Source organism: Crassostrea angulata, chromosome 2, assembly GCF_025612915.1.
Source record: "Crassostrea angulata isolate pt1a10 chromosome 2, ASM2561291v2, whole genome shotgun sequence".
NCBI classification, from domain to species: Eukaryota; Metazoa; Mollusca; class Bivalvia; order Ostreida; family Ostreidae; genus Magallana; species Magallana angulata.
The window spans coordinates 79,798,303-79,816,511 of NC_069112.1; the positions used below are offsets into that span (position 1 = coordinate 79,798,303).

The window sequence follows — 18,209 nt, forward strand, 5'->3', positions numbered from 1 at the left end:
TAAGAGCGAGTAGGCGCTGTGTATATATATATATAGAAAGACAGGTAAATTCAGGTAGAGAACAGCAGACTTATTCAGGTGAATGATGTGGTTTATGGTAGCTATAGTATCCCTCACAGGTAAGACATGATTTGTACCGATAAAATTACGTAACACGGATCTTGAATATTGCAACAATAGGAAATAAGAATGTTTTTGTCCAATTGACCGATATCGTATATTAGAGAGTGACCTCTAGTGTCACTAGCAATTGAATTTTAATAGAAAGTTATTCTTTAAAAAAAATTTTGTTTTCATGAAAATGATTTATGATATATATTTTTTTCAACTAAAACCTACGAGAATTTACTAAAATCACTATAAATCTGGTTTGTGCAATGTCATGGATATTATCACACATGTTCTCATTACTGTCTCTTCATACTCATAAGAATAAGATATGTATGGGGCGCCTTGTAATTTGTATGCTATGTACAACATTGCAATGTCTTTTTGTCTTCTATCTAAATTATTCAATTCATCAAGGTGCCAACTGCTGTCGTGAAAATTTAAACCAAATATTCAAAAATGAGGAAATACAGCTACTTTACATTCTCAGTTATTTTGAAATAAGTTAAATTAAATTTTTTTAATTAAACAATAATTAAAAATAGACATTAAGTAATTAGGGTCCAAAATAAAGGGGGAATTATACTCAGAAATAAAGTGAATAGTAAGAATTATCATGAAATAAGCAGTGTTCTTAAAGAAGGGAGGCGTAAGACTGTCTTTCCTGAATAGATGATTAAAGATGATTAAAAAGAAATACATTATGAAAAATAATACGTTTGAATAAACATATAAATTGGGAAATATAATAGGAAATGAAACCTTTTTAACCAAAAACAGAGGTGAAATAAAAGTTTATTTTCTATAACACAAAACCAATTTGCATATCGTATCTTTGTAAGCAGGTTTTTAAATACAACGTGGTTCGAACATAAACAAAAACCTAACAATCAATGTAACATCATATCAGATCATAAAAACAAACAAACTACAGCCTTTGGATCTGTCATATACATTTCATAACACCTTGTCAACACTGGGAAAAATTTCGTGAAGAACAGCAGACCACATTTTTAATTTTTATGAACATTAATAACACAATTTTCATTAGATTATTCATTCATTAGAACCTGTGACATTGTGTAATTTCCACTCATTTATGGTCTGCTGGTTTCGCCTTGTTTTACTTATCTAGTTGATGTAAGCTATGTTAGACATTTTAACGTATACTTGTAGATGTCACCTGCTATGTATACATTTAATGTACCTTGGCAATAAACAGCAATGGAAATATTGTTATTGGTAAAAAATTAAATAAATAAGGACACTTTTACAACTTTTTTTTTTACTTCATTTCGATCAGTTATTTGTTATTATAATTTTTTTTTTTTATTAATACGTTAAACTTTGTGTTTGACGCATCCTTTTCATTAATTAAATTCTTTCTATAACACCCATAAATAGAAATACAGTATAATTTTTTTTTGATAAAATAGAACAAAATATGTTTCAAAATATGTTTTTAAAATCAATTAACTATGGAGCAATAAAAATATGAAAGAATAACATTTTCCCGAAACTTTAAAAAGGCAAAGACAATGTATTGACAAAGTCGTTAACTCCCCTGGACACATTAGTCCGTGTTTATATCTTTGGGTTTTTGGTCTTGTCTCTACAAGCAACGTAATAACCGACCCTCTTACTTCTTTTTAACAAGTAGCACACTGTCTTTTTAGCTATCTTTTTAACAAGTAGCACACTGTCTTTTTAGCTATCTTTTTAACAAGTAGCACACTGTCTTTTTAGCTATCTTTTTAACAAGTAGCACACTGTCTTTTTAGCTATCAAAAAAAAATATGCGCTGAATTAAGGAAATGGCCACGTGATTCATTTGAAGTCAAAGAACAAGTGCATTATGTATGAAACACTGTGCTACTACCGACTAAATACGATTCATTATGCATTGAGTGTTAATGTATTGACAAGCTATTATTATCGCCAATCAATCAGTCGGGAAACGCCATAATTATAACTAATTATACTTCCTTGATCAGGTGTTTAAGAAGTGCGTAAGAGAAATACAGGAATGACTGACCATCGAGCTTCCATATAAGATTTGTTTTGTTTTTTAATCCATACATTATTGTTAAGGACATTGAAACATAGTTTGTTTTAACTCTATAATTTGAATCATTTTAAGGGTATTGATATAGTCTACAGGTATAAGAGATAACGACTACTCAGAACTTTAGGAAAAATAACATTCTTTGTCACTCATAATGTAAATTAGCAACTAAAATTAAGATTTCATTACAAGTGAGGGAAAACCTCCAAGTATATTTCCCATGGTACATCTAAAAGACTTTTAATCATCCCGGAATCCTTTTTTTTTGCAGCTAATTTAGATTCAGAATCGTAAACAATTATTAAGGTTTTAGATAATCAAATTCAAAAACTGTCTCAATAATTGCCTATAATTAATGTAGATTTAAGTGCCTCATTTTTAAAAAATGTTAAAAAAAACTTTGTATTCAATATATAAAAGAAACCTGTAATTGTATCTATAAATAATAAGAGAACATTTCTTATAACTAGAGCCCTACTAAAGTTCAACAGCTAATCCAATCAAAACCTATGACTTGGAGGAAATCTTTTATATCTTGTTTATTAATTATTCATCTCTCTTCAATTTATCATTAGCGCATACATCGCAACTAATTAAAATTTTTGCTCCTAAAGAAACATGTCCTTGTTTTGTTAAATTGATATAGAGAACAGCGATGCTATTGTATGGTAAAATACGTAAGATAAATAGTTCCATAGTCTACCTTGAACAAGTGAGATTCCTGACCAAACCCACTTACGTTATTGCGGTAGAGACCCTTCAAAGCCATCAATTTATGGTCAGTTGATGGTCAGGGAATATAAAGGGGCCATAATGGTAGACCACATGTTGTCTTCACCTTACCTTAATGGGCTTTTGTTAAGTTAAACCACATACATTGTGTTATGAGGGAAGGGCGGTCGCGACCATTTAAGACAATATCAATTTCCTTAAAGTGAAGAGCTTTTACTAAAATGTTTAAAAAGACAACACAATTTTAAAGCTGAAATCTTAATAACCATGTTTTCCACTTGACGTAGTAAAGGTTGATAGCTAACGATAGTCTCTTATACTAGTACTCCTCAAACAAAAGCTTATGAATTCAAAGATGTTAAGTTTAAATGATTGTCATCTGTCTGTTAAAGAACAGTTTCTTGAACGCTGTATATAAATGGCGTTGATAAAGGTAGGCAAACTTAATACAGAATGAGGACAAACAGTTTGATTTTGTTTTGTCCTCACACTCTCTGACTTGACACCAGCGTCATATTTATATACACATTTAGAATATAGCGTATGGAATTTATACGAATTAATAAAGCACACAGACAGTTGAACAAAAACTAAAGGTAGAAATTAAAAGTTAAAGCAGAAAACTTTATTTATTTAGGTTCACAATGATTTATGACGTAAACTTTTATAAAAATAAATATAGTAATTTACATTTAACAGTTAGAATATTTTGTATACATTTAACAGTTCTAAAGTTCTTTTAATACTGTTAATTTATCATTTATTGTAGAAAAATTCAACAAAAAAGTATGAATTTTTTCAATTTAGAAAATAACAATGGCGCGGTTTTATAAAATACCCAATTTCAAAAAAATATGATACATGTACTTGTTAAATATCAAGCCTATTGGATAATATTGAATTAAGGAGAAGATTATATACACTGGAAAATATGATAACCCCGTTTATGACCTTTTGGGTTTTTTTTTTTTTTTTTTTTTTTTGCTTTTTTGCTTAGTAAAATATCTGTCTTAACAAAGCATCCTCATGTACCTATCGTATGCGTATAATACCCCCCCCCCCCCCTCCTCCGACTAAAGTAGAAGAAAAAAGATAGTTAATAAAATCACAGGATGTTTTCCTTATAATTCATTTAAGTTATTCATTAATAAAAATGATGACACCGGTACTGGCTTCTTTGCTTATTTTGCTAAAATGTCTGTCATAACAAGGCAAATTCATATACGTATTATATTTTTACAGACCTCCCCACCCCACCCCCACCACCTTCCTCCAACCTAAAGAAAAGGAAAACAAAAATAACACAGTTAATTACGGACACATTATTTCTTTACCTTGCCCAGACTGACTCGTGTAATGACAAATCACAAACAGTAAATGTCATCATACATATAGGAGTTAATTAGTCATTACTGTCCATATTGAAGAGACCAAATATCAAATCACAGACGCATCCTTGTTCATATATTATTTTCATTATTAAACGGTTCTTGAATAAACTGTTGTCCCGTGTTGTTATCTCTTCCTCCGACGAAAATGCATTAAATGTTAAATGATTATAATGGAATGCACAGATAATAAGCTTAATGATAGAAAAATCTTGATTTAAAATGTTTCCAATCTAATACTTCCAGACTGTTATAGGTAAAGCTAAAATGGAATCAAAGACACAATCAAATTGCCAGGTCTCATTATATACATCTAAATTACTAAAGATACATCCAACTATGTTTCATACAATTAAAAGTTAGTTTGGAACTTGATTGTGTTGAAGAGAAATGGTTAATGTACAATATTGCCACCATTTTGGTATAAAAAATAAAATGTATTGCTTAAAAATTGAACAACGTATCTAATTAAACAGAATATCAACTGTTAAATAGCTAAAGAAAGTGTTATTTATGACCCCTCCCTTGAATAATGTAAAAAAGAAATAATTAAAGAGCCGATATCATACTGTTATTATGGTTATTGATAAAGTGAATACATTTTTGGTGTTGTATTGAATTCATAAATAGCAATGTTTTTCTTCTTCTTTTTCAGTGTTGGGCACACATGGACAACTAAATAGTAAGTTAAAGACAGACCACTCCCCCAACTTACTCCACTCCCCAGAAAAAAAAATACTTACAGAATATACAACAACTATTTTACAAATACATGTAATATGTTAAGAAATAAATTGTTTACTGATAGTGACAAATTACCAGACGATGAGTTCTTTTAATACACAACGATTTGCATTAAGCTGATATAATTAATTATAATTTAATTCTGGTTGTAACGCGGCATTTGATATGATAGAAACATTTAGTTAAATTTGTATAACCTGGTTCGCACGTCACAAAACACGTCACAATACATTAACGCCAAGAACGTACTAATCCGCTTGACGTTACGTTTGAATTTTGAACAGATTAATATCATTTATAAAAGTCAAACGGACTCAAAAAATTAAATTATAAGGAATGAACTCAATATCTACTCACGTTATACTCGTATAACCTGGTTTGGAGCTAATTACCCTTTTTTATAATCCGCTTCGCGGATGATAAAGGGTAAATTGCCCCAACCCAGGTTATACTCGTATACCTTGGGTAGACAATGAGTTAATTTCTTAAATTATTCTTCACTGAAATGTGGATAACATTCTATTTCCTTAACATAACCTGTCGGTAAAAAGAGCTGGTTTGTCCTCTTTTTTTTTTTCAGACTTCCCTGATCTTCTTTATTAGAAGATTTCTGTATGAAGGGACAGGAAGACATTGAAACCAATGTTTTTTCCTGACTAAATAAAAAGTAAAAAAATAAATAAATAAAAAAGATCTGGTGGCTGATCTGTTATCCATTCAGCCTCGGTAATGATTACATCGACAGTGGTGTTGTTATCCACTCAGCCTTTGTAATGATTACATCGACAGTGGTGTTGTTATCCACTCAGCCTCTGTAATGATTACATCGACAGTGGTGTTGTTATCCACTCAGCCTCTGTAATGATTACATTGACAGTGGTGTTGTTATCCACTCAGCCTCTGTAATGATTACATCGACAGTGGTGTTGTTATCCACTCAGCCTCTGTAATGATTACATTGACAGTGGTGTTGTTATCCACTCAGCCTCTGTAATGATTACATCGACAGTGGTTTTGTTATCCACTCAGCCTCTGTAATGATTACATCGACAGTGGTGTTATCCACTCAGCCTCTGTAATGATTACATTGACAGTGGTGTTATCCACTCAGCCTCTATAATGATTACATTGACAGTGGTGTTGTGACACCTAATTTGTTATCCACTCAGCCTCTGTAATGATTACATCGACAGTGGTGTTGTGACACCTGATCTTTACATAATTGTTAAAAAGAACAAGACTGGGAGAGAAAAATGGAGAGAGAGATAAAGAGAGAGAGAGAGAGAGAGAGAGAGAGAAACAGAGAGAGAGAGAAACAGAGAAACAGAGAGGGAAAATGGAGAGGAAAATTGGAGATAAAATATGAGAGAGAGAGAGAGAGAGAGAGAGAGAGAGAGAGAGATGTAGTCATAATCTACTGTATAAATATGAAGTATGAGTGTCTCCATGATGCTAACTATACAACGTACAAAAATATTGGATTATAATTATAAAATATTGACTATTATTTGCACCGCCACTGAGAGTACTGTACGAACAAATATGAGCAAATAGGAATTAATCTGTTTTATTTGTTATTTATGACAGGTGCAAAAACATGCTGATTATTTACATTATTTTTCTGTAACACCATGATCAAATAACGTGTGACCAAACCGAATTTATCTTCAAATGTTATTGACGATCAGGTGTGAATATCTAATTAAATGTCAATTAAGATTTGTTTAGCCACCGGTGTCCTCTTTTGTTGGAGGACCGCATTTTACCAATAACCAGAACACTATGATATCTGTCATTTTGATCGCTTACCGAAACTGTTTTGACAAACTAAGATCTGTAAAAATACCACAAGGAAATGAAAACCGACGGAGAATTGAGATATAAAATTAATCATTTTATGTTCTGATATTTACACACAGTACCGATCAGACCCAACCTAACACCAGAGTAAACCCCAACTAAACCCCGGTTTTTTTTCTGGGTTTACTTTGGATTTACTTTTTGAAAATTTGGGTCCACTCGGGGTTAACTTTGGGTTTACTCGGGGTTTACTCGATAATTCCATTTGGAGTCAACTATACGCACTGAAGTGTGAAGCAGACCTGTATTTTATCTTATCATCCTACTGCCTGTGATTCCTGCCCCTAGTATATTCCGAATACACATGTAGCGTCTGCTTTCAGGGTATAATTCTGATCGGGGTTTACTCTCTGTGTCCACTCTGGGTTTACTTGGGGTTTACTCTGGGTGTACTCTGGGTCCACTCTAGTAAACCCAGAGTAAACCCAGAAAGTAAACCCAGGGTTTAGTTGGGGTTTACTTTCTGTTAAGTTGGGTCTGATCGGAACTGTAGTTCATATAAGTACACTTTCATTCATTCTTTATTTCTTTAAGCTTTGCAGCTCATCAGATTTTACAAATTAAACATATTAAAGTACAGAAGTGGGTATTTTACAGGAGCCCCTATTACATTGTACATACATAAATATGAACAATTGACATAAGTAAAGGCGAAAAAGATAAAAAAAGAACAACATCTACACTTAATTACATATATCGTTTCTTACTTTCATACTATAATAAATGTATTTGCCGAGGTTACACATATCTTTAAAATTTTCGTTATTAAACAATTGCAACAGCTTGAACATCGATGGTTTCTCATAAAAATACTTTTTAATGTATTTTTGACGGTATTTAATATATACTGGACACACTAAAATAAAATGGAATTCATCTTCAACATAATTTTTACATGAAAAGCAGTTCCTTTGGGCTCTTTGTGTATTATTGTACCTTCCAGTTTCGATAGCTAAACGATGAGAGGACAATCTTAATTTTGATATACGCTGTTGAAATTTTACAGGGACTGACTTTCTCAGGTAATATTGAAGATAAAATCCATCCACTAAATATTTATAAAAATGACATTTCTGCGAATTTTCTATTTTACCAAAAATATCTTGTTTAGCCAAGTCTACGATTCGTTGATTTATGACTTTTAGAGTTAGTGAATCAATTGTTTGTTTATTCCAAACTTCATTGAACCCAATTTCATTTAAAATTTTCTTTACATCAGAAGCCCAATTTTTATGTCCATGTAATTCGCAGTTAATGTACATTTCTTCGTAACACTTTTGTATAATACAATTATTACTACATAACACATCGTTCCAAAATTTTAAAATTGAACAAAACCTTTTTGTAATAAGAGGTATTCTACCTAACTCTGCATACACAGCAGCATTAAATGAAGACCTTTTCACACCCAGGGTTTGCTTACAAAAATCAAGGTGCAGTTTTTCAACATTGTTACCTTTATGAGAGCCCCAAATTTCTGAAGCATAATTAATAATGCCACCAACATAACAATCAAAAAGCGATAATAATGTTTCATGATTAAGTATCATGCCTCTAATATTTTTCCTAAACGCAAACATTGCCTTTCTACCCTGGTCAGATAATTGCTTTTCAGCTTTTGTAAATTTAGTATTGTACTGGAATATTATTCCCAAATAAGTAAATTGTTCCACGATTTCTAATGCGTCATTACCAATACACCATTTTTCATTACACTTGATTTTGCCCTTATTTCTAAAAACTACAATTTTTGATTTTTCAACATTTATACACAAGTTCCAAGTTTTGCAATAATGTGACAATTCATTTAAAAGTAGTTGTAGACCTTCAACAGATTCAGAGAAAAGTACCATGTCATCTGCATACATTAGTAGAAACAGATTTAATGATAATAATTCGTGCGGTATGCATCCAGATTTTAAAAAATTCATTTCAAAATCATTTACATATAGATTAAACAAAATTGGAGATAACACTTCACCTTGCATAAGACCAACATTGTTACAAAAATAATCGCTTAAGTGCCCATTCACGACAACACAAGATTTAACATCATTATATAAAGCTTTAATAACATTTAACAATTTACCCTGGATGCCCACTTTAGATAACTTTAACCATAATTTAGATCTATCAATTGAGTCAAAAGCTTTCTTGAAGTCGATAAATGCACAGTACAATCGTTTCCGTTTGCACAAAGTATTTGTTACAATAGAATGGAGAGCAAATATTGCATCTCGTGTACCACAATTAGGTTTGAATCCAAACTGGGCATCCGTAATTACATCGTTTGTTTTCGACCAGTCTAACAGTCTGTTGTTCAATATAGATGTAAACAATTTAGCCATATTGCTAACCAGACTTATACCTCTATAATTGTCAGGATTAGTACAGTCACCCTTTTTATAAACAGGTACAATGATGGAAGAAGACCAACTTTTAGGAAAAAATCCAGTATCTAGTATACAATTGAATAGACTGTATAACAAAGGCAACAGATGCTGCTGAAAATTAATAAAATATTCGTTCAGAATACCATCTTCCCCATGGGATTTTCCCCGCTTCAAATTACTAATAGCTTTTCTAATTTCATCTACATCGATTTCCTTATCTAATTCATAAAAAACACACTCATCAGTTGCTAGTTCACAATTGGTATCAAAACTTCCATCTTCATTGGTAATTTTTTTAAAATGATCAAAAAAAATTTCGATAGGAACATTTCCCACTGATTTTGGCTTTTTTCTGAATTTGGCAAAAAATTGTCTAGGGTTGTTTTTTTCAAAATGTTTAACCTGTTACCTTCAATTTGTTTATACGACCTCTTTAGCTTTGCTTCTAGTTTCTTGTATGTACGTTTCTTACTAACCAAATTCAAGTGATTTTGGGCATTTTTGCAAACATTGAATGTACGTAACGCTGTAATATAATCTCTATATAAAGACTTTAGGTTTTCATTAAACCAGGGTTTATCGTTCGTAGACAGATAAGTAGAATACCTTGACCTTGAATTAGCTGGTTTGGACTGGTTACTATTTTTAGAACTTACCTAAAAAAAATTGCCAATATCTTTACTCAACATGTCTGTAATTTTTAACATACATTCATCTAAGTCACTTTGGGAAGTAACTTTTTCGAAATCCACAAAGTTACATGTGCCCTCTATAGAGTTAAAAAAATCGTTACATGAATCAACATAAGAAGAATCCCATCTGAAAACATTTCGAGTTCTATAGTGGCTAGACGTATCACAAGGGTCTAGCAGTGTAGTACATTTAAATTCAATATGTAGCGGTGCGTGGTCTGAGTTTACTCTCTGTGTCCACTCTGGGTTTACTTGGGGTTTACTCTGGGTGTACTCTGGGTCCACTCTAGTAAACCCAGAGTAAACCCAGAAAGTAAACCCAGGGTTTAGTTGGGGTTTACTTTCTGTTAAGTTGGGTCTGATCGGAACTGTAGTTCATATAAGTAATATATATGATACGCACCTTTTATATGATAATGATACAAACTGAGGGAAATACATTCCTTTCTGTATAAATTAGTTATTTTTTATTTTTTTCAAGAGTTCCTCTTTTTTAAAATTAAAGAAAAACCGTAGATAATTGCTTTTCCAATTAAATTAATTCTCAGTGGTTGAAGTCCGTCTTTGAACCGAATCACACCTTGTAAAGTTTAGACACCTTGCAATTTATGATAAGTGCTTGATGATTTCTATTAACAAATGCGACAGGGCTGTCAGATTGTATTAAAGTCTTACTAATTACATTTCTCTCATCACGTACTCATTAAAAAACAATCATGCCTCACGTTTGTCAAAATTGAATTATTGTCGTCCTGTACAAAAAGTGAACTGCTATATATTCCTTAGAAGAAAAATCTTTTTTTCTGACAAAAATATACATATGATTTTTCAAATCTTATTTATCATATAAGTTTAAGTTACATGCAGACTAAGCATACTAGCAGGTTTTTGCAGCAAAATAAAATTCTAAGATATACAGCTCATATTGCTTTAAACTTTTTTTTGTTAAAGAGGCCCTTTAATAGTCGAATGATGGTAATTTCATATGTTTTAAAGCCCTTGAACAGTAGACATAGTAGATTTAACAAAGTCCGATACACAATACACTTAAGATATCAAGATTAAAATGTACTGAATTCACAAGAGAAGACCCTGTCAAAGTTTTCTTTGTAAAATATATGTAAATTAGTTTACATTAAGTACTTTTCTCAAACCTTTTGACAATTTAGATGCAATTGTATTTAATTGATATGTGACATCTTTCAATTGAGATATTTATTTTTATTCAAGAATGTTTTGTGATATCTTTAGTTTTTCTCATTGTCACCCCTCTCCCCCCACCCCCCACCAAAAAAAAAAAGAAACCCCTGGGCCAGTAATTAATTAGCAATGACTGCATTTTGTGAAAAGTCTTTTCTTCCTACAATTTTTATTTCGTTTTGACAAGTAAATAAAATGTTTAATTTTTCAACTTAAAACCTTAAAAATATGTTTTTATCTTTTGGGTTTACCTTATTTTTCTCACTTTGTTTTCGAAGAGGATTAAAAAATATTCAATGGGTATATGATTTTTATCACACATGTATATTTAAAGGTAAGAGTTATGCTTCTTGATTCAAAGATAATCGTGCAAAACTGTTTTAAATTTTATATAAACGTGCTTATTCCTCCTAAATTATATAACATTTACAACAATTTTACATGTATCTAAATGGAATCAAGAGGCATATTTCATTCTTTTAAATAAACATTTTTACACATGCCTATATCGTACTAAGTATTAACCAACATTGTTAAGGTTATTGTTTTAAATGCAAAAATCGTTTACTTATTTAATGAACCAAATATTGATTCTTCATCAGTTCAAATAAAATTTACTGTTCAATTTAGTACACATTTCAATGTAGCAGTTATGCTTATCAAATAACAAAGAATCAAACATTAAATTTAGCAAAAATATGACGTCAAAATAGGCAGCATGATGTCATATTTTACTCAGAAACTTGTCGATTTTAACTTTATCTCTGGTTTCATTTATAAAAACTACAGACATAAAATATCACTAGAAACTCTTCTAACTGAATATATCTTCGATTTCTCTCTATTACGTATACTTATAATTGATGACGGCACAAGCATGTTTAATAGAGAAGATCATGTCGGGAGACAAATCATCGGAATGCAGTGTAAACAATGCCGAAATAAGACTTATTCAATACAGATACCTAAGATTTAGATGAGTGTCAGTTAAGATATAATCAGGATAATACAGGCATGGATATTTTGTTTATTCAGCGAGTAAGCAGATCAACATATATATGGCTTGACCAGCCTTTCCTCTGTCAGTGTGTACAAAAAAAGCAAAAGTGTAACACTACCCCGGATATTATAAAAGATGACTTTGGTAAATATCAACGGTATATGACCTAAACTACTTGAACAGTGCTGCTAGAATCCTGTTCTTCGTTGTTTTAAATGAAAAATACGTAGTATTTTCAATGAAATTATAGAAGTTGAGAGGGTTTCCGATAAATATTTACAATATTTATTTTATGCGATTAACAATAGGATTCTAGCAGTAATAATAATAAACATGAACTAATTGCCGATCGAATTATTGTAGCAAACATACAAATGAACTTCGGGGTAGTGTTACATTTTTTGATTGTTAAGGCAAAAAAGTGATCTATTTTTAACTGTCACGTGATACCATGGTACGACAGCTTCAAAGATCGAGTCTACGCGAAGTAGAAAAATAAAATCTTGGTGAACACATTCACTTGGTATTAATAATCAGCACTTTTTTCATTAAAGTAAACAGTTTTTAAATTGATCATAATTTTGACGGTCATTAAACTCGGAGTTGCCTTAACCTACCCGCGTACTATATATTTCTATATATACCTCTACTTTGATATTGTCCCTTAAAAGAACCATACGATCGATTTTCTTAAAACTTCGCATATTAACTAAAGTTGGTTTAATTTATATATGGATAAAGAAGTTTTGCTATTGTATTTTTTCTGCAAAAACACCCTAATTGGCCTCCTTAAAAAGATTATAGAATATGATATTTGTTTCATCAAAATGTAACCAAAATTGTTGGAAGCTATTTCTTGTACAGCGTTTCTCTATATGTTGTGTTTATTTCTTGTACAGCGTTTCTCTATATGTTGTGTTTATTTCGCCAATTATATCACAGACACGCACACAGCAGGGGGGATAACAAATGGAGTCGGAAACCAAAACGCCCAACCAGTCTTAAGCAACGCAGAAGCAATCAAGGTAGCAGAGACGCTTGTTGACACAGCCAATCAGCTTCTTTCTATTCTCAAACGAGGCAGTGGTAAGTTTTAACAGTGCCGGCTCCTTAAATGTTTTATTTTTTGTGTGTTTTCTGAATGGTATATAGATGCATTTGCTTGTTTTGTCAAAAATAGCTTTTTTATGTGGTGTTGCATGCTATACAGCTGTCCGACGCTTTGTATACACGGTTATCGCTATTTCTTGCTGATTTGGGTGGGCCAGCTTGTCAGTTTGTCTTGATATTTCAGCTCCCAGCGCGAAATCTCCAGAGAAGGATCCTTTGTATGGAGGTACAGTTGCACTTAGTTATAGCACTTATGTAATTTGCCCAAATTAATTTACTTTGCTTACAGCACAACAAATTCATTTTGGAAGAATATTACAATGTATTTTACAATTTCCAAACAACAATATTAGTTTATATGATCTGTTTTTAACACGTTATTTCTTTGAAAAATAAAACTTGTTGTTTATACCATGTGTTTGAGGTCTTTAGTTTGTCTCAACGGTAGATAGAGCTATACAGCCGCACTTGACATGCTGCACTTTGTTCTAATTAGGTCTCACCACGCTTCCTCCTTTTCCCACCACGGACGCTTATTCTTTTTTCACCAGTGTGACTGGAGGTTAGATCAATGCTAGAACACCAAACAGGTTACCTATAGATGTTCCCTAGAGCAAACCTTTATAAATACCCAACACATTTTATTCTGTTTTCACCAGTGTGACTGGAGGTTAGATCAATGCTAGAACACCAAACAGGTTACCTATAGATGTTTCCTAGAGCAAACCATTATAAATACCCAACACATTTTAAACAACACTAACATCCTCGTAGCATATACTTTCACCTAAACTTTTAAAGATAATTCAAAGTAGAATCAATCATTTCATGAGAACTTTCTATTACAGATTTCGAATATGTTTATTAAATGATGTCTTTTTCTAAAAAGTTTGCTAAAACTTCTACAAAATTCTTTCATACACAGAAAATGAGGACTTTCTTTGAAAAATCTTTAAAGCTTTTCGATCATTTAATGTTATTATGCATAAGTAAGTAGATTACCGACCTATAGTGTATTAATCTGTAGTGACCGAAGCTTCATCATGACAGCTTCATCCATAGAACTTTGAGAAGTAAATACGTTTTTATCAATGTTAAATTTAATACAGTAACATTAGTTGAACTTAAATTTACACACACTTAATGGTAAATACATTCATTTAAATGTTCAAGTATCCTTACGTCTCTTTTTTTAAAATGTTTTATCAAATCAACAAAGCACCTGGCTTTTTTAAAAAGCATTTTATTGTAAAATAACAAACAATAAAAAATAATGGTCCTGAAAATCCAAACTCATTTTTGCCCTATGCAAAGCTCAAAATAAAATGGTTTTGGACATCTAAAATATTGGCACAAGTACATTGCACGTGTTTGCACAGTAACTTGGGCATTGTGATGATTGAGTACACGTGTTGACCTATTTATCCCTGTAGCCCCCGCCGCTCTCTGTCCCAACGGCCGTCCCCAGGCTCAATGTAGTCCCGACCCCTGTCTAACCTGGGAGTGCGCCAACATTGCAGGAGTACAGTGCGAGTAAGTGAAATCGTAGGGAGAACGTTCTCCTTAAGGTAAAAAGTCAAACATCTTATTAACACATATTACAAAATATGGAATGAAAGCTTGTCAGGATTCATTTTGTAGTTGGTTTTTGTTTAGGAAAACATCGGGATTCAAGATTTCTCTGTAATTTAAAGTATAAGAAATGAATAACAAAATACTGAATAAATGAATGTTATCTACATATAAAGAGAGATAATCCCGTTGTTTTAATATCAACTTAACTAAAGGCAAATTTCGAAAATCTTCCATGAATTTACTATTTTCGTTTTTTATCAGACGAACATGCGACTCCTGTGATCCAATGTTTAGAACACGGGGAAGTGACGTCACATCAATCTGTGAGATCAGGCGTATTCCCCGCCCTCTACACATGATGGCCGCTCCATTCTCACCGTTCGATACATTCGCTTCTGAAGGTAAATGAATTCAATCTTGCAATTAGATAACTCACTTTACCACGACATGTATTTAAAAAAAAAAACACTACGTCCAAAAAATGGCGGTTTAAATGTTTTGTTAGAATGTTTCTATAATTCTAATCGGTTGCCTGTCATTATATCTCAATGGTTAAAGTATCTAACGGTCTTGTGTTCCGCGGAAAACGAGATCAAATCCGCTTTGGAATTCATTAATTCATTTTAATCTTAATATAAGTTTTTCTGGACACAATTTAATGTGTAAAAAGGAGTCAACAACTTTACTTTATTATCTAGTTGAGTTAAAATGTTACTCCTCAAAATTGAAATGAATATTCAAAATTTCAAGATTAGTGAAATTTCAAAAACACTATTATATGAAACTCCATATTGAAAATAGTCTATAACATCTATGCTAACTTTATATTTTCGCATTGGTAGTGTAGTAGTAATCAAGTAAACTAACCATAGTTTAATCCCCTTTCACCGGTTCTAGACGATATACACAAGTGCTTTGTGTTTAGTGTAAAAACTGGTTTGTGTGATCAATATAAACTTTTGCCCTTTTTATTTTTAAGGTTTGCATCCTATTGAGAGAATGTTTCTTAGAGGAACCTTCCCGGCCAAATAATACTCCTCATTTTGTCTCTAACCAGCACATGGTGACGTCATAAATGCCGGGAATTTGAATGATTCAACAGATTATTGGGACTGTATAGTAGATGCTGTTTGCATGTGGAATTTTGAATTGTAGATACAATATCATTAAACAGTTGGTCAATAAACCTGCATGTCTGACAATCGTATACAGGTTTTTAAAAGTTCTTCTGTACGAAATGGTGTATTTTATAGCAACCTCCTTCAGTCAAATGTATTTTATAGCAACCTCTTTCAGTTAAATGTATTTTATAGCAACCTCTTTCAGTTAAATGTATTTTATAGCAACCTCCTTCAGTCAAATGTATTTTATAGCAACCTCCTTCAGTTAAATGTAACCTTCTTTTCTACTTTTAGTTGTTGGTATTTTGGGTAACGTTTTATGCATTGTGGAGTCATTATGGGAATTTTTGACCTAATGATGTCTTATTTCAATCATACATGAAAGAGCAAATGTTTTTTCGTTTTCATAAATTGAATTGATAATTTCACAATTTGACATAATATGATACTACATATCCTATAAAACAAATTCATGATAAACCAAAACAATATCTATATAAATGCAACAAAAAAAGTCATCATTCATTGTTTTACACAAGTAAAGAAAAGAATAATATTTAATGATTTATAGATTGATGGAAAGAATTTATCAAAATGACATTATAAGGTCCTTTAGAGAATTAAAAAGTAGTTTTTCCCTATACCAAACATGTATTACCCCATTTGCCACTGATGCATAAAACAAAGTAGACTCTATACAATAAGCCAAGCATGTGTCTTTTCAACCATTTATTTCTGATGCACGAAACATCTGTGATGTTGTAATTGTTCGACGACATTACAAATGACGTCAGAGGTTTGTATTGCAGTAATAAGTGCCCTTGACCTAGATTTCCTGCCGGGAGACTACCTCGACAAACTTCGGGAAGAAACTCAGACCTCGACAGCACGGCCGTCACAGACCGTAAACGAAGATAACTATCTGAACTCTGATACAGTGAGGGTAAATAAAAAAGCAAACAAGAAAAAAGTTGCCAAGAAAAAAGACAAAAATAAGATTTTGCGGAAAATTCAAAAACCGGAAAGAAAAACCCCAACCACCACCCCGATTCCGCGTGTTTTGTCAAAACCAGATATCAGAAGAATCCAACAACCACCACTTAGTAGGGAAAACATCACTGAAAAATCACTTTCAATTACCAAAAATCAAATCTATCAACCGAATTACCAATCAAATTCAGTCCTATCATCCCTTGTTGACCAAATACCACTGACTGCTCTGACACACTTGCTTCCTGGAATAAGTAGTTTGATAGAGTCTAGAAATAGAGTTTCTACCAAAAATCAGGGAACAGAGCTTTCACGTGTTGTCCAGGTACCAGTTGATTTCCAGTCACCGACTCCAACAAATACAGTCGTTCAGTACAAAAACAGAGAGACACAGGTACTTCCCCTAACTCCGTCCCAGTACAGGCGAATTAACCGTCATCCCAATAGAAACGCTATTTTACAGAGTCTAAGAGATATCCTTGGAGCTCGGCCACTGTCTCACATGCTTCAAGTTCCTGTATCGCCGAGTGGTTCACAACCGGAGGTCAGGCAGAAATCCAGTGCGCAGAATCTGAATGTTGGCCAAAGCAATGTAATTGACGTTAGTATACCGTTCCAAAGAAAAGGGATGGGTCCGCTTAAGTTCTTTAACTGAAATCCTTAAAATTATTTGTGTGCTTTTTGTTTAAATGAACATTATCTTAACTGTTATTGGCTTCTATTTTTAACTGTGTCTTGTTCACGATACGGGCAGGTATATTGCCTTTTTACAATGTTCCAAGTTTCTTTTGATACAGTTTTGCAATTTAAACTCTGAGGTTTAATTGACTTGTAACATTGTAGAACTCGACATAATTGATTCGTTTCTTGAGGAATATGTATAGCTTACAGACATTGGTCTTAGAAATATACATATACCTATAGATTCAATCATCCTTCCTTTATTTCAGTATAATGTTTTTATCTAAGGAATAAGGAATCATTCTTTGAGAATTATGAGGTGATAATTTCGGTTGGGGCGTGGTCAAATCCAATAAAGACCGAAGGTCAAAACATAAAAGGAAGGTACATGTCCTCCAGTAGTTCTTGTGAAATCGTTATATTGTAATCTTATCAACCGTATTAAAGTTTGTATGTATATTAACTTGATCACAAAATTAATGTTTAAATTTTTTTAGACAATGTACATATAGTATATGTTTAATGTAATAAATAAATCAAATTAAAAGAG

The 18,209-nt window shown here is 32.2% G+C and overlaps 1 protein-coding gene across 3 annotated transcripts; it reads left to right on the plus strand.

The window, feature by feature from the left end:
- LOC128173370 (uncharacterized) lies at nt 1-18,209 on the plus strand. Of its 3 annotated transcripts, XM_052839049.1 has the most exons (8): nt 1-119; nt 4,949-4,975; nt 13,125-13,268; nt 13,477-13,518; nt 13,789-13,854; nt 14,726-14,825; nt 15,129-15,268; nt 15,847-18,209. In XM_052839049.1, the coding sequence occupies exons 1-8, from the start codon at nt 83-85 to the stop codon at nt 15,897-15,899; spliced, it is 609 nt and encodes a 202-aa protein (XP_052695009.1). In that variant the 5' UTR covers nt 1-82; the 3' UTR covers nt 15,900-18,209. The 3 variants fall into 3 exon arrangements, with proteins under 3 accessions (XP_052695009.1, XP_052695010.1, XP_052695011.1); XM_052839050.1 differs by lacking the exon at nt 13,789-13,854; XM_052839051.1 differs by lacking the exons at nt 13,477-13,518; nt 13,789-13,854.

What these genes read in the sequence shown, in the direction of transcription:
- LOC128173370 (XM_052839049.1), top strand. Translation starts at nt 83, where the DNA reads ATGATGTGGTTTATGGTAGCTATAGTATCCCTCACAG. An exon ending in GAAGGATCCTTTGTATGGAG is followed by an intron (nt 13,519 to 13,788) that starts GTACAGTTGCAC and finishes TGTTCTAATTAG; the next exon opens with GTCTCACCACGCTTCCTCCT. An exon ending in ATTGCAGGAGTACAGTGCGA is followed by an intron (nt 14,826 to 15,128) that starts GTAAGTGAAATC and finishes GTTTTTTATCAG; the next exon opens with ACGAACATGCGACTCCTGTG.